Raw genomic sequence first — 27,706 nt, 5'->3', positions numbered from 1 at the left:
GAGCCCGCCGCCCCCTTCAGGCTTCCCCCGGCTGCTCCCGCCTGTGCCCGCGCTGTCGTCGGCTCCCCCCGCTCCGCGGCAGTGGTACAGGCCGGTTGTCAAGCGGCGAGCCGGAAGGGGCCGCGCGGTGGTGGGCCCGTGCCGCCGCCTGCGGTAAGATGGCTGCCGGCGGCCGGGCGGATGCTTTGGACGTCGCCACCGCCGGCTTGTGGCTGGGCCTGCGGGAGAGCGCGCAGCGCTACTGCGGGTTGGCCTTGGAAGGGGCGCGCAGGGTGAGTGCGGGACCCGCCTGCTCCCCGGGGTGTGCTCTGGCGGACCTCCCGAGAGGGCCGGCGTCTTGTGCAGCGGCGCCTCGGCGTTGGGGGTAAACGGCGCTGCCGGGGGTGGTGAGGGGCTCGGGTCTGAGAGAAACGGCCCCGCACCGGAGCGCACGGCTGCGGCGTAGAGCCGGGCTGTGCCTCGCTGGCGTGCGCCGGGGCCCGGCAGCCCGCCGAGAGGTGCGCGGCCGGGGGGGACGCGGAGGGGACCCCCGGCTGCGCGGGTCCTGTTGAAGCTGGCCGTTTCTCGGAGAGTAACGGACGTCTCGAAAAGCCGAAGCAGTGAAACAAACACACGCCGCCCCCCCCTTGGCTTGAGATGGGGGTAGTCTGGCCAGTTTATTAAAGAAATCGAGATTAAGACTTTACTGCACAGTGACACTTTCTTGAACACAGGTCACACGTAGTAAACGTGAGCAACGTTAAGCAGGTTATATCTTTGGGAAAAGAGCGATATCCGTTTACAAACAAAATGTGAGTGTGTTTAAGCATTTAAAATGCGTTAAATGATTGACTGTGTTCAGTATGTTGTTTTAGCATGAAGTTGCTTGAGCTGGTTTTTCTACCAAGCATTTTCTACCAGTAAATCGCAGAATATTTATTAGTTTTTATATTTATTTATTAGAATATTCTTCTAACAGTGAAACGTGTAGACAACTCGAAGAAGAATTTACCATAATTGTTAGGTTCAGAAGGAAAAGTTTTCTGAGCTTTATCTAGTCATCATCATATCTTGCTGGAACTTTTTTCTTATTTTTTTCTTCACTTGGTAAATGTATAATTTAAAAATCAAAGGCTTCTGTTAACCATTTTCTCAAGAGTTTTGGAAAGAAAATAGATGTACAAGCCTTAGGAGTAAACTAAGTCAACATGTAATGTCTATTTCTGTTGAAAATATTAACCTTTGTTCCTTTAGTTGAAGCTTTTTACTTTATTTTTCAGGCTGTGGCTTCACTGCCTGAAGATATGAGACCCGGTCCTGATCTGTATGGTCTCCCCTGGGAAATAGCGATTTGTGCTGGTGTTGTTGGAGCTTTTACAATTCTCTTGTTCCTGTATAGAAGTTATCAGTCAGTAAGTGTTCAAATTACATGCAGATACATAAAGTGCATTAATGGTTTGAATTGAAATTGTTACTCTGTTCAAGAGTTTTAAATCTGTTGTGATTGAATTTAGAGTCCCTCTAAAAGAGAAATTGAGAAGTAGTCTGTTTTGTCAAGACAGTAAGTGGTTAGATGTGTACTGAGTGATGGTTGTCATGAGAGGAAATGCGATGAAACTCACCATTGTAAGGCTTCCTTTTTCCTTCTCTTTTTGACTTCTACACCAGTCTTTCAACATCAGCTCTTAAATTACTCTCATGGGATTTAGAGGTCTTCCCTAGGGTGTATGTACTGCTGTGTGTATTGATATCTCTGTGACTAACCTGGCTGTAGCCAGACCAGCTCAAGTCTTTCAAGGTAATTGTAAGCAAAAGCAATCCAGATGGATTTCCATTAAGGGAGGAATTTGAAAACTCTTTGGGCAGTGACCTTGATTCTGTTTATTGGAACACTGAACCAATTTTACTCTGTGCTGTTTGTGAGCACTAAGCTGATGACTTTGAGAAATGCAGTATTGAAACGTTTTAACACGCAAATCAGATTATATTTTTGAGGTAAGGGTTGTCTTCTATTGTAAGTAAGGATCTGAGTAATAACAGCTGCCTACCATACTTTCCCTACTAATGAAATGGGGTCAGTGCCCATAATTCAGTATTCTAAATTTCTCCCCAGTTTTTGCATATTCTTAAGGAAATATAATGTGATTTTGGTGCTAGGTGTAATGATGCTTGTGTTTGAAGATAGGTTGCATAGTGGTTTAATTTTTCAGATATGAGCAACTGCATTTTTAGGGTCCTAATGTCAACTTAGATCTGGAAAAATGCTACCTTATTCTGCAGCAGCGATTCAGATTGTCTGGAAGGGGATCTGTATTTATATAAGTTAATGTATCTTTAATTTGGGTCATTCCTCCTGTTTTCTAGCAGCATCACTCTAGGTGGTATGAAAGAGGCATTTCAGCTGCAATCAGTCAAGCAGCAACCCTAGTATTGTTTTCCTCCTGCACATGTCACTAAGGCATTAGATATTACAGAAGTTATTGATAGCTTTTTCAGTCATCCATACTTAGGACTGCTCTTTGAAGAATTAATTATTAGTTACTCAAAAATAATGAGGTTTGGTTTGGTTTTTTTTGGGGGGTGATAGGATAAAGTGTGCTTATGATTTTCTTTTCCTTTTTTCTATTATTTGGACTTCTTGGCTTTAAATGAGAAGGAGACGGGGAAAATCTGAGGGACCCATTGTATATTAGCCACATGACCCAGGCTCAGCCTTGAGGGGAATGCTGTGCTGTAAAGTTTTTGTGGGTTCAGCCAAGTCTGCATCTCTTGTCCAGGCCATTTGTGACTGATTTTTGTCCCGCAGTTTGTAAGATTTTTATTATGTGGCAGTAAACCCCACCTGGCAGCTGCTGATTTGGCACTTCCCACTAAGTTGCACCTGGGCAGCATGCCCATCAAGTAGTACCCTTACTGCAGCTCTAACTGTGATGTATTATAACGTGGGGTTTTTGCCTCGTAGGGAGTTATAGTCTGAGCTGGCATGTGGAGCTTCCCCCTCCTTCCCTTTTCCCACTCTTTTGGCTATGCATGTCCACTACCACTTTGTGTTGGCAGTCATGGTTATGTGATGACTATACAGAGGTGTGTTATAAAAGTGATCCAGGTAGAAACTAACCTCCTTTCCCCTCTTCTCTCTGTTTAATTAGAGTGGGAGAAGGACAAGGCAAACACAAAGCCATAGAAGGGGTAAGAGCAGAGGATGCAATTGCCCATTTTCAACAGCAGCCTGTATTTATATTCCATGGTTAAACTGATCATGGAACCACAGCTTAAAAGATCAGGTTTCAGATATTATGCAAGAGTAATTGATCAACATTTTCAGTTTTTATTCTTTTTATTTCAGGTTAGAAGTCGACTTTATGTAGGTAAGCTTATTTTTCATACTGTTTATTTGGAGTATGACTTTTTTTCTTTTCCTTTTTTATTCTCCTTTTAATTATTCAGGTGTTGCAACACTTAACTGCCTTTCCTTTTTTAGGAAGGGAAAAACAGCTTGCCAATAAAATTGCTGAACTACTTGAAGACAAATGCAAAATTCTTGAAAAACTCAGCCTTTGCAAAAAAGAGGTAATGGTCCTCATTTATTGCCTTCAGATGTGTCACGGAAATGGGTTCAATTTATCAAGTATTTAAAGTATTAAACTTATCTAAAAGTAAGATGTTTAAAACCTTTTAAAGTGATTCTTCAAATGCCTTTTCCTGTCAGTGCCTTTAAGTGCCATTAAGGTGTTAGCAAGTTCTGCCTTTAACTCTTAATATGATATATTTCACTGGAAGCAACGTTAAAATGACTTTGTTTTATGCTGCTGCGATAATCTACTAGGGCTAAGACTTCCTGTTTTCCAACAAGGTGCGTTTGTGAATATTTAGGTAGCAGCTATGTTTCAGACTAGAGCATCATAAATTGCTGCTATTATTTAAGTAATTCTTTACATACATTCTGACGTAAAGTATTTCCTTTTCAGTTTGAAGTTTTAGAATTGTCTCTGAAGGATGATAACATTATGAAAGAATCAACAGACGCATCTTTTTTTGAGGTAAAAAGATAAATAGAAATTGTTATTTCTACAATTTAAGGCAGTATTTCAGGAAAATGCTGCCCATATTAAAAAACAATAACAAAACCCCCCAAAACTTAATTATTTTAATTGAGAAAATTTTTATTTTAGTCCTGGATTACTGAAAATGACATAGAAGTGAGGCATTTAAATTAAGAGACGTTTTTGTAACAATTGCATTAAAAATGGTTGATACTAGAGCAAATGGCATATTAGACAATATTTATTTTTTTTAAAAAGTAAATTGTTCCTGTTTCTAGTTGAGAGAGAGAGAGAGAAGTGCGTGAAGTATTTTTTTTCTCACATCTGATTTAATTCAAATATATTTTATAGGCTACTGGAGCACAGTTGTAAACAAAAATTGCCACTACCTTGTTTATATCCCCCAAACTGAGAATACATTTGTAAAAGAGTTCAAAAAAAGTGAACCAAATACCTGATGGGTTCTATAAAATTTGTGTAACAAAAAAGAAAATAGATTTATTTCATTCTGCACCTCAGATCCTGTAGAGCTAATTGTTACAGGTTTTGTTAACATGCAAGAGTACTTTGAGATTTTTTCCTTGATATGGGAAATTTGTTAAATGTACTCTGCTGTCATGTTTAAAACATACTTGTCGTCTTCATATGTAATTAATGTCAAATGTTTTATGTTAACTGTCAAAACAACTTGATTTAGGAAATGCATGAAAAACTGAACAAGTCAAACTTGGAACTCAACCAAGAAATAGAGAATCTAGAAAAAGAGCTGGAAGAAGAAAAATCTAAGCAATCTGAAAATGATAACTTGGTAAGAATAAATAGAATCCTGTCTTTGTTCCTCTTCATTGAAAAAAAAATTCCCACAAAAAAATTCTCCATGGAGAAGACAAACTATTCTCTTCAGGTTTTTTGAAACAGAACCTACATTTTCCATTTTGTCTCCCCTCGTACTCCCTGTAGCATATTGGAAAAATAACACCCATAAAGGAAAACACTCAAGAAAAGGTGTTTTTACTGATAGAACCTTCTCAGTTTGAAAATTAGAATAACCTTATTAATTGCTTAGACCTTTTCAGTCAAATCTGTGGAAGAAGCTATATGACAACTAATAATTTTCAGGTGGCTGAAATTCAGAAGAGTGTAGAGTCTTTAGAGAATGAAGCAAAATCTATCCAGTCACAAATTGATGAGGTATGTCCAATCTTTACAGTTTCTGTTTTCAAATCTTTGCAATTTATTTGTTCTCCATGTACTTACTGTTTTAATTCTTTTTTCTATTAAGGATGCAGAAATAATATGCTGTGTAAACCAAAAGACTTTGTAAGGCTTAGTACTTCTGTGTGACTTGATTTAGCAACTTCGAATTTTGTATAGTGATTGACATTTATTGGGAAGTACAGTTACTTTTTTTTTTTTTTTACAGTTACCTTTTCTTTGCCTTCTTACTCCACAATGATATGTAGTATTGCAAAACTACAATCAGCAAAACCTGTTGAAATTGTAGGGAAAAATGTGAGAATAAGTATATAGCACAGCTAGAAAACCTAAGAAGTCGTCCAATAATACCATCATGACCTAACTTGTATCTTCACCTATACTGTTTAAACAACACACTTTTTTATTCCACTTAGGCCAAGTCCACCCTAAAAGTGTATCAGATTAATACAGAGAGACTCAAGACATCTGTTCAAGATGCAGTAGATGAAAACTGCCATCTCCAAGAAAGTGAGAAACAGGTAGGTTCTACGTAGTTATCCTTAGAAACACTTATTTTCTTATGATACTACGTAAATATGATTTTTCTGAGGAGCTCATCCTCAGTGTGTTAATACCCCTTGTGTGCTCTAGTAAATGGAAAGAGGAAGAGGACATGGCTTTAAAATGATTTTATGTTGGAGTAACTTTGTCTAAAATAGTCCCGTTTTGAAAGAAATTTAATAATTACAGTTCGTGGGGAAACTTGCATAGAGTTCAGTGAGAAAGAGAGCATATGGTAATGTAAGACTAATAAAAATTTTGCTGAGACCTGGAGGAAAGCAGAAAGATTTTAGCACGTCCACAGCTAGGATCCCCTCTAGAAAGGCAGAGAGAAAATGCTTATATTTGAACCAGAAAACAAATTAAGAAATTGCAGAGTATGCAAAAGGCAGGTAAAAAACTTACTGTAGTACCACTATGGATGAATTCATGGAAAGTTAGGTAAGTAATACAAAGGGACAGAAAAGAATGTTACTTCCAAAATTTTAGCTGTTTATATTCCACAGTGCCATAGCCAGATCCCAAAGAATGCTGGTTATTTTAAGATGTTCAGCATGTGCAGTAGTAGACCTGTGCAATAACTAGTTTTAGTGACATTATTCTAATTTTTTTCTAGCAAAAAGGTATTATCTGTGAACATTAAATGTTCCATGGAATGCTTTTGGGTTTCGTGGGGGCGGTTTGTGTTGGTTGTTGTTGTTTTTTTAATGGTTATGTGCTTATTTTCCTAACTGATGATCTCCTTGTTGTCTGAACAGTAACCTGATAGATACCTTGCCAGGTGGGCAGTAGAAGTACAGGCCTGTTGGTTTTTAGCAGTCTAATAAAAAGCTGGGGAGTCCTTTAGTCCTCTCTATTAAAACATTGTGCATATCAGACTTACTGATTCAGGAAAAAAAATATAATTACTGGAAATAGAAAATTTTCTGCAGGAAAATGTTTCAGTTTGCACAATTCTGTTATCAGTAAAACTTCATATTTTTCTCTAATTTTAGAAGGGTACCTGTTTGTGACTACAAAAAAAAGGAAGACAATTTTATGAGACGCTGTGAGGGGAGAAACAGATTTGGGTGTTATCACTGTGAGATTAAGTTGCTTGAGAATTATTTTCTTTCTATACATCCTCTTTGTCTCTGTGAGGAGGAAGGGTTTGGTCTCAGTGCTTTATTTAAAATGTGACCGTATACTTATATAATAAATTTTGAAGAGCAGTACACGAGTTTTAATAGAGAGGGTTTTTTTTGTTTTCTCTGGTAATTGCTTGGGTTCAAACAGAAATTATCGAATTGTTTGTGTGTGTGAAAATAATCCTCTTTTTCTTTCCTCTTATTAAAAAGTAGTACTTAGAGTAAGATAATACTAAGTGCTGACAATTACTATACATTTTATAGGCAATCATTTTATATGAAGCAAACCCAGGAAAAATCAATAAAAAGAACTCTCAGGATGTAATTAACTTGCCGCGTTCCTAGATAAAAATAAGGGGTTTTTTGCATTCCTTCTGGATAAAACAACCTGGATATAGCAGTTCCTTAACTACATTATTTAGGATGAATTACTACATTTTCTTGTTAACTGAGCTTTGTTGCAGTTTTTAATAATTTGAGAACATTTGTGTATGTTGTATTTTGCTATGCTTTTTGGTAGATAAATAACCAGATAAGAGTTGATGGAACCTGAGAAGGAAAGAAGAGAAAGTATCTGCTTTGCTTATTTATGTTCTCTTTTATGAAGTTGTTGTAAGCATGTGAGTTAGTTTGCTATATTAGAATATGCATATCCCTTTTTATTTTTCTTTCTTACTTTTTTTTTAAGATGGAATTTCACTTATGCTCAAAAGGTAACAAAGGTGTTATTTGTTCACAGAAACTAGAGTACTTTCTTCCTCTGTCCGTTTGCACTAATGGGTCATAATCTTCTGGTACATCATAGCTTAAACATAACAGATGTGCTGTCTCAGATTTATGATGTGTCAGAGAGAGGATTGGGCCTTTTAGTTTGAACAAGGGAACTGTTAATAAACTCCAAACTTTCTGTACTTTGTTTTTTGCAGGAACTTTAGAAATATATATTGCTTCAGCTTATTGCAAATCCTTGCTATTTCTCTTTGTTGTAATTCTTACAGGTATATAAAGGAATATCAATTTATTTTCTCTTTGGTTTCGTGAAGAAGGAATATCTTAATTAGCTTCCCTTTGAGGGTGACAGTTAATGATAAAAGTAGTTGCCTGTGTACGTCTTCTGAGCAGTATTAGCATAAAGAGTATTTTTGTTTTATCTGTAATATGTAGTTTGCATGATGCTGCAAATTCATATGTGGCTTTTACTGCTTGAAGGGTGCAGTTGTGTGCCAAGTGGGGTTAATCCAATTCTAGTCACATAGCTTTTGTTTTATGGCTTCCAGTTTATCTTTGATAAGTAGTGTTCAGGCTTGCTTGTCTATTTGCATGGCAGTTCCCCTGTTTAACTACCGTTTTCTGGTTTTTAGTATAACTGGCTGTTACGTTCTTGTTGCTCAACCTAGTTACTCCTTTCTGTATGTTCACTGCTTTTAAATTAGTTGCCTTTTGGGCAACTTTAAGCAATATTCTTTTGAAAGAGACTTAAGATATTTTTTTTTTTACTGTACCCCGTGTTTTTGTATTGCATGTTTTGTCTTAACAGAAATTTGCATCAGTTCAATTTCATTCTCACACTATGAAGGCATGGTTTAATTAGTTAATATGTTGCAGTGGTTATTCTTAATGAACTGGTGCATGCTTCAGAGTACTAATCCCTTTACAGCAGTGAAGTATTTTTGTGAAATGACATTTTACTAGGGGATGTCTGTAAAATGTAACCTTGGAGTCTACCTGTCTTTTTAGTTAACCACAGTTAATTACAAAGATACGTACTAGTAAGTGTTGATTACGTACAGTTGCTGTGACTTTCATTAGCAGGGAAGCTTTTTTAAAATAAAATTTAAAAATTAATTTAAGAGGTATGGAGGAGAGTAGGAAAAATAATGTAGTCTTGCAAGTCATGTGAATTTAAATAGCTGTCTCAAAAGTTTCCTGGTTTTCCTTACCTCACCAACCTCTTCTAGGTTGAAAAGACACGGGTACAATTTCGGAAGCGTGTATGCATATTGGGAAATGAGTGTTTTCATCCACTCCCCAGTGTTTGTAGCTGTTACACAAATTGTCACTATTTTATATCCATTGCTATTGTCACATCAGGGTTTTTCAAATGAGTGGAATATGAACTGAACTGTTCTTATGAATGTTTAAAAATATCCTAACAACTAATTACAATGGAGAGCTATGGCAGCTAAAGCAACTAGATAATAACAGAAGCCTTACTTCTCAACATTTGAGATTTCACTGTCTTGTGGTCTATCTCTGTTAATTTTTACTGATGGGTGAGAGATTAAAATTCTGCTTTTGTGTAGATAATATATGTAACAGGCTCAAGTACTGTTCATCCTTGATTCTTGGTTGTAATAGACAGTCACGCTGATCTGGTATTTCCCTTTTTAGCTTTTACAAGAAGCTGAAGGATGGGGTGAACGATTTAGTGAACTAAATGAACAAACTAAGATGTTTGAATCGTCTAAAGCAGATACAGAAGAAGTATTGAAAAATAAAGAGAGTCAAGTCAAGGTAAATTACGACAGCTGGCATTGAATTGAATTATTCAGGCTGATGCTGTCCTGGTTTCGGCTGGGGTAGAGTTAATTTTCTTTCTAGTAGCTGGTATAGTGTTATGTCTTGGATTCAGTATGAAAAGAATGTTGATAACACGCTGATGTTTTCAGTTGTTGCTAAGTAGTCTTTATGCTAGGTCAAGGATTTTTCAGCTTCTCATGCCCAGCCAGTATATAAACTGGGGGGAGTCGGCCTGGGGGGGATGGCCGCACAGGAACTAATTTGGCATCAGTTGGCAAGTGGTGAGCAATTGTGTATTGCAATCCTTTTATTATTATTGTCATTTTATTATTGTTATATTATTATTATTCCTATTCTCTCCCCCATCCCACTGGGTGGGGGGAGTAAGTGAGCAGCTGCGTGGTGCTTAGTTGCTGCCTGGGGTTAAACCATGACAGATGCTAATCACCAAGTTCCAAGGAAGTCTAACAACCTCTCCTGGTCTTAATATGCATTAAGATGTTTTGGGTTTTTGTTTGCTGTCTCCATCCTCTAATGTCTTATTTCCTGCTGAGCAAAAAGGTTGCTTAGCAGTACAATGGGGCAGTCTGATAGCCTTGGAAACCAGCACATTAGATAAGGAAAAACTCTTAGTTCTGGTAGAGTATTTGCATTTTTTTTAATTTGGAGCAGGGGAGTTGGGAGTGTGTTCTTACATGCGGGTACCTTATGTACACAAGCTCTGCTGAAAGCATGCATACTTGGCTATCTGAAAAGTCTTCACAAGGGCACCCCTGTTGACCTGCAGGTATATGTTTTAGTAGAAAAAGTAATATCAGGCATCTAGGATCCTGTATATGGCACTCTCTTAATCTACTAAGGGAACTAAATGAAGGACAGAAGTCCTGAAAATATAATTGTAATGGTAACTACATTTTCATTGCTTATGTTTATTTTACTGTTTGTGTTTTGTGATGGCTTTTTCTTAGTCGCTGACACAATACTTACTGAAGATGAAAGACTGGAGTTCAGCAATAAGAGAAGATGATGACACTGAAGATAATCACTGGGACACGGATATAAAGGGTGAAACGGAGAATGGAGAGCACTTAGGTATGGTTTGTATAGCTTCCCATCTTAAATATTAATTTAATAGCTGTTTTAGAAATACAGAACCAACAAACTTTCAGGAAGGTTGTAACATTAGCTTTGTAGAGTTGGATTTTCAAAAACTCACCCAGTGTTATTCATGTCAGACAGTTAACTGATACTTGGACACCTCCAGAATAACAACCTGTGCTACTATTTAGGAGTGTGTGGAAATAGCTAAAGCATACATATTATCATAGAGCAATGTAAAGACTCAGTCTCCTGCAGAATGACTTCAGCCTATGTTGGTATTAAGCAGTGATTCTCGAACATTTTTAAGTGGAAACCTTGCTTTCATTTCTTCTTGAACTCATCCCGGCAGTAGCACTGTGGGTCCTCAGAGCCTAGTTTCTGTTTCCTTGTCCTTACACAGTTGTTACTTGTTGCAGGCAGTATGATAGCACTGGAATCACATGAGTGTAGATGTGGGTCCCCTCAAAACAGCAGCAGCACAGAGGAGCCTTTCTTCCTCCTTTTTCTTGCTGCAGCTTCTTCTTATGCTGGTGTTGATTATACAGTAGGGCCCATCCCAGTAAATAATACAGTGTGTATTAAGCATTTCACTTTTAACATGAGCATTCTGAGTCTGATTGGCAAACAAAGCACCAGAATATAGCATGCCCTCCCCTATCTTTCTCCCCCCCCCACTTTTTCCTCCAAGTATGCTATACCTATCATGGTATGTTAGGGATTGCTTTTTTTATAAAAACAAAATAAAATAATACTAGTAAGCTCTGTCACAAACCATTTTGTGCTTTTTATGTGACATATTATTCTATTCTGTCAATCAGATGATCAGCAAAAACGAACTGTAAAGAAATTGATCTATGCTGCAAAGGTATGTGATTTTAAGAAACTTGTGGATGGAAGGGGGGAAACTAGAGGGAATATATGCAATGGTTTTGGTAATTTTAATTGCATGTAAGTATCAGTATCACAGAGTTCGGCACCTTTTAATGTTTAATTAGATATTTTTGCATGCAAACAGTTTCTGGAAATCTTAAAATGCTAATTTTTTAAAAATTTTGATTGTAGTTAAATGCTTGTTTAAAGACCCTGGAAACCGAAAGAGATCAAATGTATTCAAAACTGTCTGATGAAAATAAAGCCAAAGGAGAACTTACAGGTAATTAAATGTTGTTCTGCCTTTAAGATTAGTAAGATGTTGGTTTTGTACAACGATGTTACAGCCTGTAAGTATGGCTTCCAGTAAAAACTGAATTAAGTTTACATTAATAGCTCTACTTGATTTTTAAAATGCCTGTTTGAGTTTAAGTTGCTTAGCTGTTTTAAATATTTGATTTTAGAGGTAAAGCAATTGAAGTTGCTAAAGCACCATTTGCAAATTTTGTTGTACTCTGTTGGAATATTCTATAACTGTTAAGTTATAGAATCTTAAAATATATGGGCAAAGTGATGTTAGTAACTATATAATATCTTCTTTACATAATTTCTGGAAATGAAACAATGGAGTTTTAGTCTTAAATTTTAAAACCATCTATTAAAAATGGTAGCTTAATTGTAATTAGTTTGTAATGGGTGCAAGCTCAATATTTCTTAAAATACTGCTTTTGGAGAATTCAACCTAAAAGCATCTTGCTGTGTTTTTTTCTTTTGTTGTGTAGGACGTACTGAAATAAACCTTATGAAATGAAAACATTGCCACTTTAATTCAAATTAAAGCCTGTAATTAGGTGTTGCTTTCATAGATAACAGCCAGCAGAGTAGCCATCATATTTGAATGTACAGTGCTTTGTTACTTGGGTGATCAAATGCTCTGTAAAACTGTATTTTTCAGTTTTTGATAGTCCTTTAAATTGTCTTTTTGTGCTAGTGTGTTTTCCAAATTGATTGTACCTCTGTCCCATAAAGATATTCAAACTTAGTTGAAGCTTTCTATGTTTCTTGAAGAGAGGCATAGGAGTAGTAAATAGGAAAAGAAACATGACTGATTTTAATTTGGAAAGATAAGGTAGCTTGACAAATATGAGTTATCCCTTCAGGCTACTCAGCAAGACCTCGTGGGGGTAAATCTGCAAGACTGATGGTACTTATTTTACTCCTTTAGTAGAATAGTTAGAGTACTAAGAGCCCTAAATGGAAATTTATATTGTGAATTACAAAACTGCATTGCTTTGAAAGAAGCTATACAATTTGGAGCAAAGGCTAGGTATGCACTCAGAGCTGCACTTTGTGGCAGGTAGAGAGTATAGTTGCTGGTTTCCCATAAAAAGGAGCAATACTGCTTCTCAATTTGTATAAATTATTGAAATATATTAACATATTATTGCTTATATTATTAAAGCAACATAGGATCAAAGGTTTTTACAGACTTTTTATATACTAAAATATTGCAGATATTTTAATTTTGTAACTTTTGCGTTGTCCCAATATAATTATTTCTCAATTTGATAGAACGTATAGAAAACCTTCAAAGTCAACAAGCTTCCCTGCAGTCTGAAAATGAACATTTGGAAAGTGAAGTTCAAAAGCTTCAGCAGAAACTTAAAGTAATGACTGAGCTTTATCAAGAAAATGAAATGAAACTACACAGGTGCTGGTTTCTCTTTTTATATTCAATGCCTTCTGTTTCATTTGTCTATAACTCCTTGATTTGGGGGGCTGAAAATTATTGAAAATTTGGATACTGCTTTCCAGAGTTTTCTGAATTGTGAAGACCCTCTTATGTTACACCTTCATGTACATTTATGATCATAGTAATTGTATAGAAATTGTTTCCGTGAAAGTAGTGGTATATTATTTTAGGACTTTTCCACAAGCAAGTACAGAAACAAAGCTAAAACAAGAAGTAACAAATTTTTAATCTATAAAATGAGGTGGGTAAAGTTGGAAATCTTGATTATTTATTTGGTTTTTAATTAAATTAAGATGTGGTGTAATACAGCTATCAAAGTTCCTGAAAGAAAGATAATCAGTAGCTGCTTTAACTGTGAGGTATATTTTACATAGTAAAGAGAGCTAGTAATGTCATCAGCGGGGTGATGCTATATATATAAAAGTAAGCTTAGAGTTAAAACGTAGGCCAGCTAACTATTACCAGTAAGCAACATAGAACCTCTGTGTATCAGGCTTTTTCCTCACCAGGAAGGATAGAATATGAGAGCTGTACTATCTGCCTCACAGTCAGGATGGTAGCAGGGATTATGACTTACTGACTGAAATCAGAAATATGTTAAGGACTAGAAATAAAGTTGATTGGGATGGGATGGGGCATGTAGTAACCTTCAGAAGTGTGTGTGTGTGTGTATGGGGCAGGGAAGGAGCAGAGGGCATCATTTTAGGGCATGATGGTAAAATTAGAGTTTTACTAGCCAGAAATTATTTCTTCAAGTAGCAGATGTAATCTTGAAGGCAGCAAGAGAAGCAGCACAAGTCTTGGTCCTGTACTGAGCGGTATGTGGGACCTTTTTAAAGTATTACTTTCAGTAATCTTCTCTGTAGTATATATATTTGTATAGGTATTTGGCACCTTTGTAGATGCAACAAAACCTAGAAATCCCCTACGTTAACATTTGATTTTAAAAAAAGGGGGGTGGGAGTGGTGTGGAGAGTGGAAGGAACCTGTTAAAAAGAAGCTATGATGTGCAGTCAGAAAGGAAAAAATGGTTGCAGGCTGGGTGGATGGTATTTAAAAACACCACATTGAAGCTCAGTGAGAGTATGCTGCTTATCAAAGATTTTAGAAAAGCCAAAAAGGAGTGGAGAGAAGCTACCATGATGAGATAGCAGAATAAGAGGCTATTAGTATTAACAAAGCATCTTTTAAAAAGCTAGCTGTGTTCAAACAAGGGAAATAGAAAAGTGGGAAATGAAGATTGAGTAGAAGAGTTTAAATCCTGTTCAAAAGACCCATGATTTAGATAGTTTGATTGTAAAGGACTGCTGGTTACAGGAAAATGACCAGTTTATCCATTCAGGGCTGTACGCAGCAGTAGTAACCGTGTGTGTTCTGCAGAATTACCTTGTGCATAATCTGTGGTCTGGAATATGGGTTTTCTCTTCTGTAGTGCCCGATAAGGCATAAAGAAAGAGGAACCTGGAAAGAATTTTTTTTTTAATAACTGTTTTTTTAATAGCTAGTAACAACCTTTTTTCTTCTCTGGAAAATCATTGTAAAATGTAAAAAAAGTACCAGAACATATCACTGAAAGTTAGTGTAGTTTGGTTTTTAGTTTGTTTGATTTGATTTGTGGCTGCTTACCCCTGACATCCCAAATAGAAATATTCTTTGGGAATATAGATTGTCTTCCAGATTCCTTTTAGGAACAGTGGTAATCTAATTGTTTCATATAGAACAGTTAATAAACTAAATAAACCAATATGAATACAAACTAGTGTTATTTATGCCACTTCATGTATTGCCTATAAAACTTTTATCTGGATAAATATCATGTATTCATCACACCTAAAAAATTGGAGAAGTTTTTCGTGACAGACCAACTACAAAATTGTTGACTTGAAACAGAATTAACCATAGTTTCTGAATTTTCTTAAAGGAAGCTGACAGTGGAAGAAAGAGAACGCCTACAGAAGGAAGAAAAGCTTTCTAAAGTAGATGAAAAAATTAATCATGCTGCCGAAGAACTAAACAGCTACAGGTAATTACAGATTTTAGTTGCGGTAATCACTTGTTCCAAAGTGAACAAAAGGCAGTAGAGAATTAATAAAAACAGCAGCATAAGTGAATGTATTTTCTTCCAGTTTCATTGTTTTGTCTGCATTTGTGTGTATGTGCTAGTTTGTGTGTAATGATACATACTAAGGGAGGTTTTGCTTTGTTAAAAAATTTGGGTATGGAAGATTGATCACTAGTAACTTTTCTTCCATTAGAATGCCAATTGTATTGACATGTTAGCTTTAATGGAATGGTAGAAGTGGGTCTCTAATGTAGTTCCGTTTATTGAACAGAGATAGAAATATGAAGTTAAGAGAATGCTGTAAAATAAATGGAATGTTCAGTTTTCCTATAGATCGTAACATATTTATGTTGTATAGTTATAGTATTCTGTTTCTGTATCTCTAAGCCTGTCAAATAGTACTGTTGTTTAGAAATTCTTTACTATAATACTGTGTTGTGGGAATATTTTCTGTAGTTGTTTAACTGCTTTGCTCTGTTTTGTGTTGCAACTACTGTGTACCTCTGGTTTGTTTCTGTGGTTTCTCAAACTATGGCATAATTCTTCAATCTGTAATATATATTCCCCATCTTCCTTCAATGTTTATGGAGGTATTGACTCTAACTGAATGATACTGATCAACAATATTTCCTGAAGAGTAAATTAGATTAATTCTTTCTCTAGAAGTAGACATTCTCCAGTATTCATACAGGAAGACAGAATTCACCCTTCTTGATTTACTCAGAACGTGAACTTCGTAGACAATTTTAAAGAGATTATTAATATTGCAAACGGAGTATAACTAAACAATGAATGTGTCTTTGGCCTATCTGCTGAGAGGGGGTAGAACCTAGAGAGGCTGTGCACAGGGCAGCTGGCAGCAAAGGTGGCATCATGCTTTCTGTGGTCTTGAAATAACTTCAGTGCAAGTGACTATCCCTCAGGACTGACTCTGGTAGCCTGTAACAGCATGACGCTCCAGACAGACTGGTACATTTGCTGAGCTGGGTGAGGCTGGCTGTTAGGAATACGTGGAGGGATATCCTTTGTATTGGAAACATATCACAAACCACTGAAAAGCTGGGGAGGTGTTGGGTTTTTTGGTTCTGTTCTTTAGTTTACATTTCAGTTTGCACTAATCTAGGACCTAGAACTTCCACTGCTACTATGATTTTTATGTATCCCATGGGCCTAAGTGACAATTCTTAACTTTACCTTGTGTTTACCATTGTGTTTACTGTATTTAAAATTACTTTCCTCCACATCTTATTACAATGTCATAAATCCTAATTTTGTTACAGACAGCGAGCAAAAGATCTTGAAGAAGAGCTAGAAAGAACCATTCGTTCTTACCAGAATCAGGTATGTGCTTTGTGTTAATTACCATTTATGCCAAGCAGGAGGGATGTTATTGCAACTGAAATACCACTTTCAGCTAGGTTGTGATGCTATATTTGGCTTGGTTTTGTTGGGTGCTTTTTTGCTCCCTGCACTGCCCCAATGCTGTGTGGTTTTGACTGACACAACTTCATAGGAGAGATCACCAGATAACGTTTTAATAAAGTTAAATTTTAAGTTTAGATGTCTCATTATAAATTATCCACACATGTTAAATTTATGGATAAGAGCATATACTCAATCTTAAGTTTTCTTTTTTTACATGATAAAGATCTAATGAAATCTCTCTTATCACAGATTACTTCACATGAGAAAAAAGCTCACGATAATTGGGTAAGTTCCAGCTACTGAATTTTCTGAACTTTGTGTGTCTGCCTTTTCCATGATTTGAATAGCTTTCTTTGTCACTTATTTGTTTCTTATTAAAAACAAATAATCAAAATTAACTCTAACCTGTCACCTTTAAACATACAGTTTTATTGCAGAAATACACAAAAGCATGTTAAAAATACTTATATAAAGTAGTTGGAATAATTAAGCTGGATAGCAATGAGCACAGTAGAATGATATTACAATATTATTTGCTGTAGCAATAAATCTGCTGGAATAACATGTTACCACTTAACAAGTGTGTGACATTTTGCTAATAATAAAAGCTTTTGGCCTTGTTTCAATGCCATTTTAGTATTTTCCGTGGATGTACTTCACTCCTTTTATCTAATAATAGACAGTTATGTCCTGTAAGAACACTATGTTCCATTGACAGCTTCCTGAGAATGTTGCCACAAAATCCATTTTTGCCTTTTTTCCCAAACAAGAAACTTATTAAAATATCTCCTGACTAATACATTCTTCAGTTTCACGGAATAGTCTGTATAAGATAGAACCCTGTTAAAAGCTATGGCACTTCATGGTCATAATTTTACAGTTTTTAACTATATGATTTTAATATAAAACTTTCTTATATAAAATTTGAGGCTTTAAATCTTGTACATATTCTGTAGATGCTTCAAAGCAGCTATAGCCAAAGAATTTAATTTCTGCAGTTTTAAGAACATGCAGAAAGCCATATCATTCCTCAAAAATTTGTGTAGTAGAGTTGCTAATGCCATTTGGTGACGTATGTGAGGATCTGTTTCATATGCTTTATACAGATGTCATATCTTGTGAAAATACAGGCCACGTGCTTCAGATAGAAAAAAATTTCTTGGATCTAGGACCTGTCACATTTATGAAGCATTTAATTAATAAATAACAATACCTAAGCATCTGATTTTTGTCCCTCCCCAAAGCTGACAGCCCGAGCAGCTGAAAGACACCTCAATGATATAAAAAAAGAAAATGCACATAACAGACAAAAGTAAGTGCAATTCTGATCTAATTCTAAACAAATGCAATTTGGCATGTGAGTATGTTTTGGATTTATGCAATTTGATGTTTTCTAGACCTGTGTTAATCAATTGTGGCCCAAACAGGGCAGAGAGAACACAGTGTTCCATTGGAGTTCTGAAAGAAAGGGAGTCATTTGAGTATTCCTGTAAAGATAACATGCAAGAAAGAAAGAACTTAAGAACTATGTGAAATACTGAAATATTTCAGGAAAGAAGCAGAAGGTAGTACTAGAACTCAAAGAGTTTGGGGGTTTGGTTTTTTGTTTGTTTGTTTTAAATAAGTGTGTATCAACCAGATGTCATGGTTACCTCATGATTTTACAGCTTATCTCAGAAGTTAATACTGGGCTAACAGATCAGGTGGTGGTGGTTGGGAGGAACCTTTAGGTGTTAATACTTGGAATGCAATTTAGAGTACTCATGAGAATAATATCATGCTAGGAATTGTGACATCTAACATGCCACTTCAACTTCTGAATTACAGTTTAAATACAGTAGCATAGAGAAACAGTTTCGGGATTTCTTAAGTTCAGAGTTCTGTGACATCCTTTGTCTTTTTATTTAGGGAATAAAATACCTTGCTTCGTTAACCCTTAAGTAGAAAGCCTAGCAGTAAACACTGCAGTCCAGTAAAACTTTTGCACTTCTTGGTTATTTACTACTTTTTTGTTGTTTATTTGCAGATTAACTGAAACAGAATTTAAACTTGACCTTTTAGAAAAAGATCCTTATGCTCTTGATGTTCCAGTTAGACCATTTGGCAGAGGTACAGTATTGAATTGTAAAACAGAGCCTAATTATTTTGGTATATGGGTTTTTTTTTCCAAGACCACACGCATGTAATTGTTTGAAAACTATCTTGGCCATGTGTATGTACAAATGAGTAATTTAAAAAAATAATTGGGTCATAAGTGACTCTAGGTCATGTCGAGTATTTTGTTGAAACTAAGAGTGTTTGTAGTATCGATGAGAGTAGACTAGGAATATGATACACATGGTAATTAGAGCACAATTTTCATTTCACTTGTACAATTTTAGTTTTAAACTTCACCTGAGAAGTTAATTACTTTATACACTTTGCTAAACTAAATATTGTGAACTTGAGTATTTTGTTTTAACTGTTCCAGAGCATTCCCCATATGGACCCTCACCAATGGGCCGGCCTTCATCTGAAACAAGAGCTTTTCTTTCCCCTCCAACTTTATTGGAGGGTCCTTTAAGGCTTTCACCTATGCTTCCAGGTGGAGGAGGAGGAAGAGGTACAATCTTAAACTTGAAAATGTATCTATTCTGGATTTCTCTCTCCTCTACTATAAATCTGTCACACCTTTTCCTCTTGCTGGTGACAAGAAGTGTTAAAACAACCAATTCGATATCAATAGTTAATTGGACAAACTCTTCCTGTTTTTCAACTTGCTTCTAAAGCTGTCTAATGTGTAACAGTACAATAGAAACTTCAGTTGTTGCTAGTAGGTTGGTAAGTGGAGTCACTTTAGAAGCATAGATTGAGAAAAGTGAAAAGCCCAACTTAATCAGTCTTGTTTTATTTCCTGGACAAATGGGGTTTCTGCTGAAATGAACTTAGGATTTTAAAGTGAACAAGAATCAATTAGCTTTCTGAAGAAAGAATGCTGCCACTTCCATCTCATTGGTCTACAGTCGGTGAAAGAAGAAGAGGGTACCTGTGTTGTCAAAAGCATGAGAGAGTTTTATTGGGGGTCATGATACTAGAAAGTTACCGATTCAGTAAATTGTTTTCCTTCTTTTGTTCTAAATTTGAGGCAGTCATATACTTGGAGACAGTTTCTTCCCTAGTGATAAAAGGGACCAGAAAGGTTGTGTGCAAGGAGTAAAATTCAGAGATTGAGGAGTAGGTGAAAGCAAGCCGTGATGTCAGGGGTTGTAAGAGAAGAAAACCACTGTTCCTTCATGTTTTTCATGTTGATGGAAATAGTGTAGATAAATGCTAGAGTGGAGTTCAGCATCTGTTACAGGTAATAAAGAAGCTCTACTACTGTTAAACCTGTTGAAACCTGTATTTATGGGAAATATGTCTAAATGTCTCATCTGTAAGGATTTCACTAATCAAGTGATTTTTAAAGATCACTGTGGCCTATTTATTTACTTTAATTCTTTGTAAAAAGTATATCCAGGTGCACATGAAAGTTGATTCATTTTTCTAAGTCAGAAAAGCTTGAGATTGAATGTTCAGCAGTAGCTGTACCACACACAAGCAAAATCATACTTGACAATTTATTTGTATAGAGACAGTAAGTAATGAAACTGAGCTGTCCAATGTATCTTTAAACTGTAGCTCAGCTGTTGCTGGTGAGGAAGACTAAAAACTGGATTTCAGGATGCAGTATTAACAAGGAAAGAGACTGTGCAAAGGCATAACTACTGCCCATTTTACAATGGAGCACTAATGTAACTTCAGCAGATTAACAAATGATGTGTTTAAATAATGCCAGCTACAGAGCAATTATAGTGCTCATCTGATTTTGTACAAGACACGAAATGGCTTCAAATTTTACGTTGAATTTTAGGATAGAGAATTAGAGAATGATACCAGAATTCAGTACTTCTGTCATTTTTTTCAGAACAAATCTATTTTAAAGGAAGCTTGCAACTTAAAATCACTCATTGTTAGAGTTTCTCTTGCCTTTGGTTATGTGTTGACCTGGTCTTCTCTTGTTTTTTTTTTCTTGACTGAAGAATTAGGAAGAACCAGAAGAGTGTTGAACGTAACGCGGCTATTTTCTTAACGATGAGGGTATTAACTTCCAGTGTGCTAATTTTTAGTTTGATTAGCAGCAGTGTTTTTAGCACTGAGAAGAAGATTTATTGTGAGGGCACTAGTTTCTCTGATTTGAATGAACTGAAACTCTTAAAATGATTATTTAAAAAAAAAAAAATTGCAGGTACTCTAGGTTGCACTACTGTTGAACTAAGACTTTTTCATTCCAAACAAACCTTCTAAACACTTCTAGTAAACATAACAGCAAACAGCTGGAGAGTCCTGTGGAGCCATGCGCCTCTCATATCTTGACAGTGTTGGTGTTCCATGATTTATTTTACTATTTTCAGACTTAATGAAGAAAGCCATAATAGAGGATTTAAAATACCTGGGTAAATAGCTATCTGATTTCTTCAATTAGGATCCAGAGGACCAGCTGCCATGTATGAAGGTGGTAATGAAAGAGGAGAGCTGAGTTCTGATAGATTAACTGATCCCCACAGACCACCATCAGATACTGGATCCCTGTCTCCTCCTTGGGACAGAGAATGCAGGATAATTCTGCCTCCACCAGGTATAAAAATCTGCTTAGTTACTGTATCCATGGAAAAGTGAAGTTATTGACTTGCAGTGTGTATATTTAAGGTTTTTTTGCTTAAAAATATGAAATGTTTTCTTGGAACTGCATGTGCAACTGCACTGGAAAGGGTTTTTTAATAGTGGGGTTTTTCCTCTTCTTGAATGGTGCGGTTCGCTTGCATTTCTTCTATGCTATTTTTTAAATATATATTGGTACTAGCAATGTACAATCAGCTGTTTGGTTTCATCATTTTACTGGGGGTTTGCTTAGTGCCTTAAAAGACCTGTCTGGGCTGGATAGTTACTAAGAGATCTGTGAAGGTAAAAAGTTTTAATGGTACATTAGCCTTAAATAAATAAATAAAAGCTAATGTTGAAAAATACTGTTTTTTTAAAAAACATTTATATTAATTATACAGGAGTACCATGGTACAGTCATCATGTTCAGTACATATTTTTGTGTTGATGCTGCCTCTTTAATAATTAACAACAACAAAATCAGTCTTCACTCTCACATCTTCAGCTAAACGTCTGTATTGCACATTCTCAGTCAAGACAGAGATGAATCAAAGAGGGTACTGCTGATATTTCTCAAGTAAACAATGCAGGGGGAAGGACAACCTTCCTGTACACCAGTAATAAAGAAGCAAAAATGCTACAAGTTAAAAAAAAAAATATTATAAATTAGGTAGACAGATTACGGTACCTCAGTTATTAGATGCAGCAAGCAGTATTGTAGTTGCTACACATCTGTGTGAAAGCCTGATTATAAAACTCAAAGTCCACTCAGGATGCAGCTTATCATTTTCCAGATCTGATCTATTGACAGGATAATGCAGAGAGGTTGTCTTGTTTCCTTGAGCTTTGTTCTTACCCCATCTTTGCTCTTTGATCTCACTGATACAGTTTGTCTTGTAGCTGCATGATTGACTGCTAGATCTGATGCAAGGAAGTTGGTGGAAACACATTACAGCACTATGAAACGTAACAGAAAACAGCATTCATCTAAGAATGGCTTAAAATGTATAATACCTTATTTTGCCTTTGACCTTCATTGCTATGCTGAACCTTTGTTTCAAAGCCCTGCTGTTTATGACTTAGGCAATCATAACTTTCAAAATTCTACTGTATGTTAAACCAAAAATCAATGAACTTTCTCTTTTGCAGCTCCTTAGAAACGTAAGCTATAGTACATACTTGGTGGGATTCCTATGTTTGGGTTTTTTTGAAATTTGTTTTCTCATCCTGGTTAATAGTCACTTTGGATATTTACAAGAGCATAAGATATCCGGAGGATTTTGCTGGTGTAAAATTATATGGAATGGGGGGAATAAATCTTCATTGACCTGTTTTGTGATTTTTTTCAATGTTAGGTGAGCCTTACACTGATCCAGTTCTTCCTCCCCGAAGACAAGAAAGATTTTTCCCTAATCCTCCAAATACTGGAAGACTTTCTGGACCAGCAGAACTACGAACTTATAATGTGCAGTCTTTTGATAAAACAGGTGGGAATTGCTTCCTTGATACTATCAAACGGAGAATCTCAGTGTAACTTGACTATGTGTAGTAGCCTTGGTAAGAGGACAACTTTATAGCTACCACAGACTGATGTTCCATTGTGTAAAAACATTTTAACACCTGCTAGCCTTTCCCTCTTATCAACAACAGCAGTCTGTTCTGTCAGGTGGGAGGGATTCAGTGAATGGTAGTCATGAGGTGTTTTTTTGTCCACCTTCACTGTTCTGTATGTTAACCATTCAGGATTGGCCTTGAGTCTGGCCCCTCCCATGAGGCTCACCACAGCATTAAAATATCACAAACCCACACTTGCATTTCCATGCCATATTTGGTAAACTTAGAAAGAGTTAGAGTCAAAGACCAAAAGAATAACAGCAAAATTTTCAAATATCTGCTGGCTTTGTGTACTGAAGTAGTAGAAGGTCCTGAGGTCTCCTCCTTCAAACTAATTACCATACTTGCAGCTTTTTGTAGTTCACAGTGCAGTTGCCCCCAACTTAATCACACGTTTCACTGACCCAAGTACCATTTGTTTTAAACTGGCCAGTTACGTAAATTGTAGTTTGTGATACTTGGCAACAGCCAGAAGCTCAGAGGCAAAGTTTTGGTGACTTGAACCTCATCACTGAAACAGTTTAAGAGCTTAAAGCCCTAATACTTATTAAGCAGTTTTCATCCTTATTTAATGCCTAGTAAATCACATGTGTCTCACTGAGCAGCTAGGCTGAAGTCATTAAACTCACAACAGAAACTTTGCCACCTGGTATTCAGTTACTCCTGTGATTAGTAGTAAGTTACCATCTTTGTTGCCCAGTTTCTGGCAGTAGGAGAGAGAACCTTTGTTACTTGGTGTGTAATGTGAGAACTGGGAATGCTGAATTCTGTTTCAGGTTGGAGGTTCAGGTTTTACAGGGAATTTTTCTCTGCTGGAAGACAATTCTGTTCCTGTACAGCCACTCACCTTCCTACCCTCTTTCCCAAGCCTCTCTTTGTTTCACTTCTGCTTTCTAATAGTTTGTGTTCCACTGAGGTCTTTCTTCTAGCACCTGAATGCTGACTGAAGGACAGGAGAGATACACTGTCTTTGCGGTCACTTGTTGCATCCATTTTTACCCTTTTCTTCAGCTGCTGGCAAGCAACAATTAAAAAAAAAAAAAGCTGTATTCAGTTCTTGGGCAGTTCAAAACCTACTTAATGGAAACAGGGTTTTGGATAACCTTGATGCCAGCATTTAGCAGGTCATGAAGCATATGTGAATCTTGCTTTTTAGAGGCATGTAATTTCACTAGACTTGGGTGAGTATTTGTAAAAATAGCAAAAAAACTCCCAACAAATTGAAAGAAAAAGAACCTACCCCATCCAGCACATGCCATCTGACTTCAGAACAGCAACATGTCTCACAGTACTGAATCCAGGTTCCAATTCTAAAGAGTGAATAAGCAAGATGATCAAAATGTTATTTAAAGTGAACAAAATAATAGGCATTTTCCTAAGCTGGGGTGACTAACGCTACAAAAATGAAATTTCAACTTGAGGCAGGTACCTGGAACAGCAAACTTCTGGTCAGAAAGAAGGGTTAAAGCTTGACACAGTTTGTGAGCAACTTTACAGGGATTTAAAATGCAAAGTGTTATGTAACCTAAGTATCAAGGCATGAATATTCTCTGTGTGACACAAGCAGTTGAAATGCTTCAGATTGTTAAGTAACTGTATCTTCAGCAAAGGCAGGGCCTGCTTGAAATGACAAGTAATTTAGATTTTTGGAAAAGACCTATCTGTTCATTGAGGAAAGAGCTTTGTTTTCTTCAAAGCAGAAGAGATGCAACATGTAGATGAAAAATCTGTGATGTGTGAGAATTATGGTTTTAGTCTTGTGCTTTTTAGTATTATTGTCTTCAATCCAGACAGACATGTAAGAAAGCAGTATTTTTCAAATCTTGGAGGGGGGTGGGTTTTTTGGTTGTTTTTTTCGTTTGTTTGTTGTTTTGGGTTTGTTGGTTGGGGTTTTTTTTGTTGTTTTTTTTTTTTTTTTAAGAAAGGAGTACCTCTAGTGTATATATCTATAATATATTTATATCCAGTCAGATTCTCCTCTGACAATTCCCTTAAATAATTTTCTTCAGTTGTTACTGAAAATACTTGTTCTCAGGGATGTATAAAAGTAAAAACACTGAAGTTCCTATTTATCTTTTAATTTATGAAGTGAGTACAGCAAATATGAGGTTGATTATTCTCATTTCTGAATGCTTATCCAGAAATGATGCAGTTCTGGAAGTGTCCTTAATGTTTAGCAACTAAGGAAGGAATCAGTTTTTGTCAGAATTGAATAGGATTGCTGTTAAGCAATATGCCAAGAGCGTATCATAGTGCAGTCAGTCCCAGAGTGGGACTTAGCAAAGAAAGAATTAGCAGGAGGGAGGGGAACAAGGGAACTGCTACAGTAATGTTACGTATCACTAGGAAAATGGACTTGTAAATTCTAAAAAAACCCAAAACCCTAAAATAGAAGAAAAAGGCTTACTTGTATACAAAAAACTTTGGTAAAAGCTGCAACCTTGTAATGCATATGCAATCTGTACAGAAGTTGGAGAAGATACTTAAACATAGCTTTGTGTTCCTCTGTTGTCTTTCACTCTGCCTGCAGAACAGTTGCTTGGTACAGCAATACTTTTTTTTTTTTTTTCCCCTTGCCTATATATCCTAATTTCAGAAAAAATACTGAAATCAGTGGTGGAGAAAAGGAGATCAGCACTGAATAACTTGTTTAACTTTTGCTTACAGATGGACAAACATCTTCAGAAAACAGCCCACAAACAGAACCAAGTGGAAATGGGATGAAAGACCATTCTAACCTTAGTGTAAGTGGCCAAACAGAAACTTGATTTAAAGAAGCTTTAATTTTCTGCAAAATGTTTAGGAAAATTTGTCTCTAGTGCATTGGTCATGTTATATTGCACTGCGCCATCCAAATTATAAAATTATTTTTACATTTATCGCAGCACTTACTATCTTGTGAATTAATTTTTATGTATGACTAATATAACCCCTGCTGAAAACTAATTGTAACACAAAAGATGAAACTATGGTCAAGTTGATGGTCAGTGCACATAGATAGCCTTGCTCACAATTATGCTGTAGCTAAGGCAGAGTTGGAACTAGCTGTTGGCTAGTGTGACAGTCTATATCAAAGTGGGTCTGATGGGATTGGAGATGTTGCCTCTCCTCATCCCTTTCCCTAAGCTAACTTCCCTGTTTTCACTGTGTTGCAGAACTCGCTACCTGATCCGTCGCTGACATCTGAAAGTGAAGCCATCAGTTCAGGGTTTGCTCCTCCACCTTTCCCTCCAGTCAGACCGCCATTGATGCCTGTGGATCCTAGAGCACCTTTCATGAGACGAGGACCTCCTTTTCCTCCCCCTCCTCCTGCTGGGATGTATGGACCACGTGAATGTTTTCCAGTACGAGACTTTGGCCTTCCACGCCCTCCACTGCCAAGTACGTAGGTTTTGCCAGCATTTATTTCAAGTTGATGAACATGAGTGCTTTGTGCAGGTAGTGAGTTACCACACTGGGTGAATATCTACATCTTTATTTGAATACTACTTCTCAATTCAACTAACAGGGAGCATCTTTTCTGACTAAGGTTAATGGCATTGTACAGTTTCTTTTTCACAATTGCTCCTATTGACAATGTTTTTACAAATACTAGCTTTGGCTGGAAAATACGCATACACATACTGTTCAGGATTTAAAGGGTTCTTTTTTGGGGTAGGAAAGCAAGTAGATGCTTACCTTAATCCTTTTCCTCCTAGGAGGTTGCATCATATATAAATCTTAGTTTCATCCTTTATCTTTGAGGTATGCTAGTGTCCATGCAAAGGTATGCATTTGGGACATACCTGTTAATTGTTTTTCCCTGGAGCTTGTGTTAGCTTGCATTAGTGGAGCAAGATCTAAGTATCAGACTGAAGGGCTTCTTTCTGCCTCCTGCTGTTCTGTGATTAACCTGTGAAGAACTAAGCCATTTATCTTCCAAAGGATCTGTAAGGTATGACAGCCAAGGGCTGCTACAGCAGATGAAAGGTGATGGTGGCAGCAGCAGCCCATTAACAGACAGTGACTGGCTGCTGCTGTGAGCCTGTCACAGGTAACTTCTGAGAAAAGTGATCGTTTTGTCCTCCTCCTTAGCATCTTTGTCTCCTTGGAGCATAACACCTAACCTGGGTCTACTTTGTGACTTCTATTTAGGCAGGCCATATATGGGGTAGGAGGAGCAGGTATGTTTACTGTTGTGATTGATATTAACTTGGACTACTCTGATTCTCCTGCAGTAAGAAATCCATTTCCAATGAGATCTTATCCTCACTATCCACCTCAACGACCTGGATTTTTGCCTCCACCCCCTCCTCCTGAAAATAGAGTTGAGCCACCTCAGCTAAATCCATCAGCTGTAGAACAACCAGAACCAAAGCATGAGACTTGACAGAGACATTTGAGCAATGAAGCATTTCTGTAGTCTCCTAAAGGCATTTTCCCTTGTGTTAAGTAACCATTGTTACTTAGGTATATATAAACTACTTTGCTCAAATTGAAGCTTAATAGAAAATTCTCAGGATAGTATTTTGTAAATAAAGAATTAAATAAGTATGAATATTGTGAATAAGTGATTTCCATTGTATGATAGTCATTTTAATTTAAGTATTTCTAACTTGAGTAATCTCTTCAGAGGTGTATAAAATTGTCATGTGAACTGTATTTTAAAAGTCCAGCTGCTTTGTCCTTGTTTAGCTGTACAGGGAATCTCTCTGCATGCCAAAAGTGATGTTTGCTGCTTTATGAATAGAATGTGAAAACAAATTGAAACAGTTAATAAAAGTCTACTGAAAATGAA

The 27,706-nt window shown here is 36.7% G+C and overlaps 1 protein-coding gene across 5 annotated transcripts in view; it reads left to right on the top strand.

Moving 5' to 3' along the window:
* Positions 1-27,706, top strand: part of MIA2 (MIA SH3 domain ER export factor 2) — a 39,450-nt gene extending 11,744 nt beyond the window's left edge. For 4 of the 5 annotated variants that reach the window (XM_049825049.1, XM_049825048.1, XM_049825047.1 and 1 more), the window contains 23 exons: positions 1,260-1,391; positions 3,326-3,347; positions 3,461-3,549; positions 3,948-4,019; positions 4,720-4,830; positions 5,142-5,213; positions 5,654-5,758; positions 9,299-9,421; positions 10,396-10,519; positions 11,347-11,393; positions 11,591-11,681; positions 12,971-13,109; positions 15,073-15,174; positions 16,494-16,554; positions 16,888-16,923; positions 17,883-17,950; positions 18,665-18,747; positions 19,109-19,240; positions 21,140-21,292; positions 22,671-22,802; positions 25,597-25,673; positions 26,085-26,310; positions 27,147-27,706. In XM_049825049.1, coding sequence (XP_049681006.1) covers positions 1,260-1,391; positions 3,326-3,347; positions 3,461-3,549; positions 3,948-4,019; positions 4,720-4,830; positions 5,142-5,213; positions 5,654-5,758; positions 9,299-9,421; positions 10,396-10,519; positions 11,347-11,393; positions 11,591-11,681; positions 12,971-13,109; positions 15,073-15,174; positions 16,494-16,554; positions 16,888-16,923; positions 17,883-17,950; positions 18,665-18,747; positions 19,109-19,240; positions 21,140-21,292; positions 22,671-22,802; positions 25,597-25,673; positions 26,085-26,310; positions 27,147-27,298 — 2,349 coding nt within the window. In that variant the 3' untranslated portion in view covers positions 27,299-27,706. Of the gene's footprint in view, positions 1-111; positions 273-1,259; positions 1,392-3,325; positions 3,348-3,460; positions 3,550-3,947; positions 4,020-4,719; positions 4,831-5,141; positions 5,214-5,653; positions 5,759-9,298; positions 9,422-10,395; positions 10,520-11,346; positions 11,394-11,590; positions 11,682-12,970; positions 13,110-15,072; positions 15,175-16,493; positions 16,555-16,887; positions 16,924-17,882; positions 17,951-18,664; positions 18,748-19,108; positions 19,241-21,139; positions 21,293-22,670; positions 22,803-25,596; positions 25,674-26,084; positions 26,311-27,146 lie in introns of those variants that run through there. The other variant, XM_049825050.1, reaches the window with a different exon arrangement.

Source organism: Accipiter gentilis, chromosome 22, assembly GCF_929443795.1.
Source record: "Accipiter gentilis chromosome 22, bAccGen1.1, whole genome shotgun sequence".
NCBI lineage: Eukaryota > Metazoa > Chordata > Aves > Accipitriformes > Accipitridae > Astur > Astur gentilis.
Note: the sequence above shows the minus strand (reverse complement) of the source record. Positions and strands in the feature narration are given on the sequence as shown.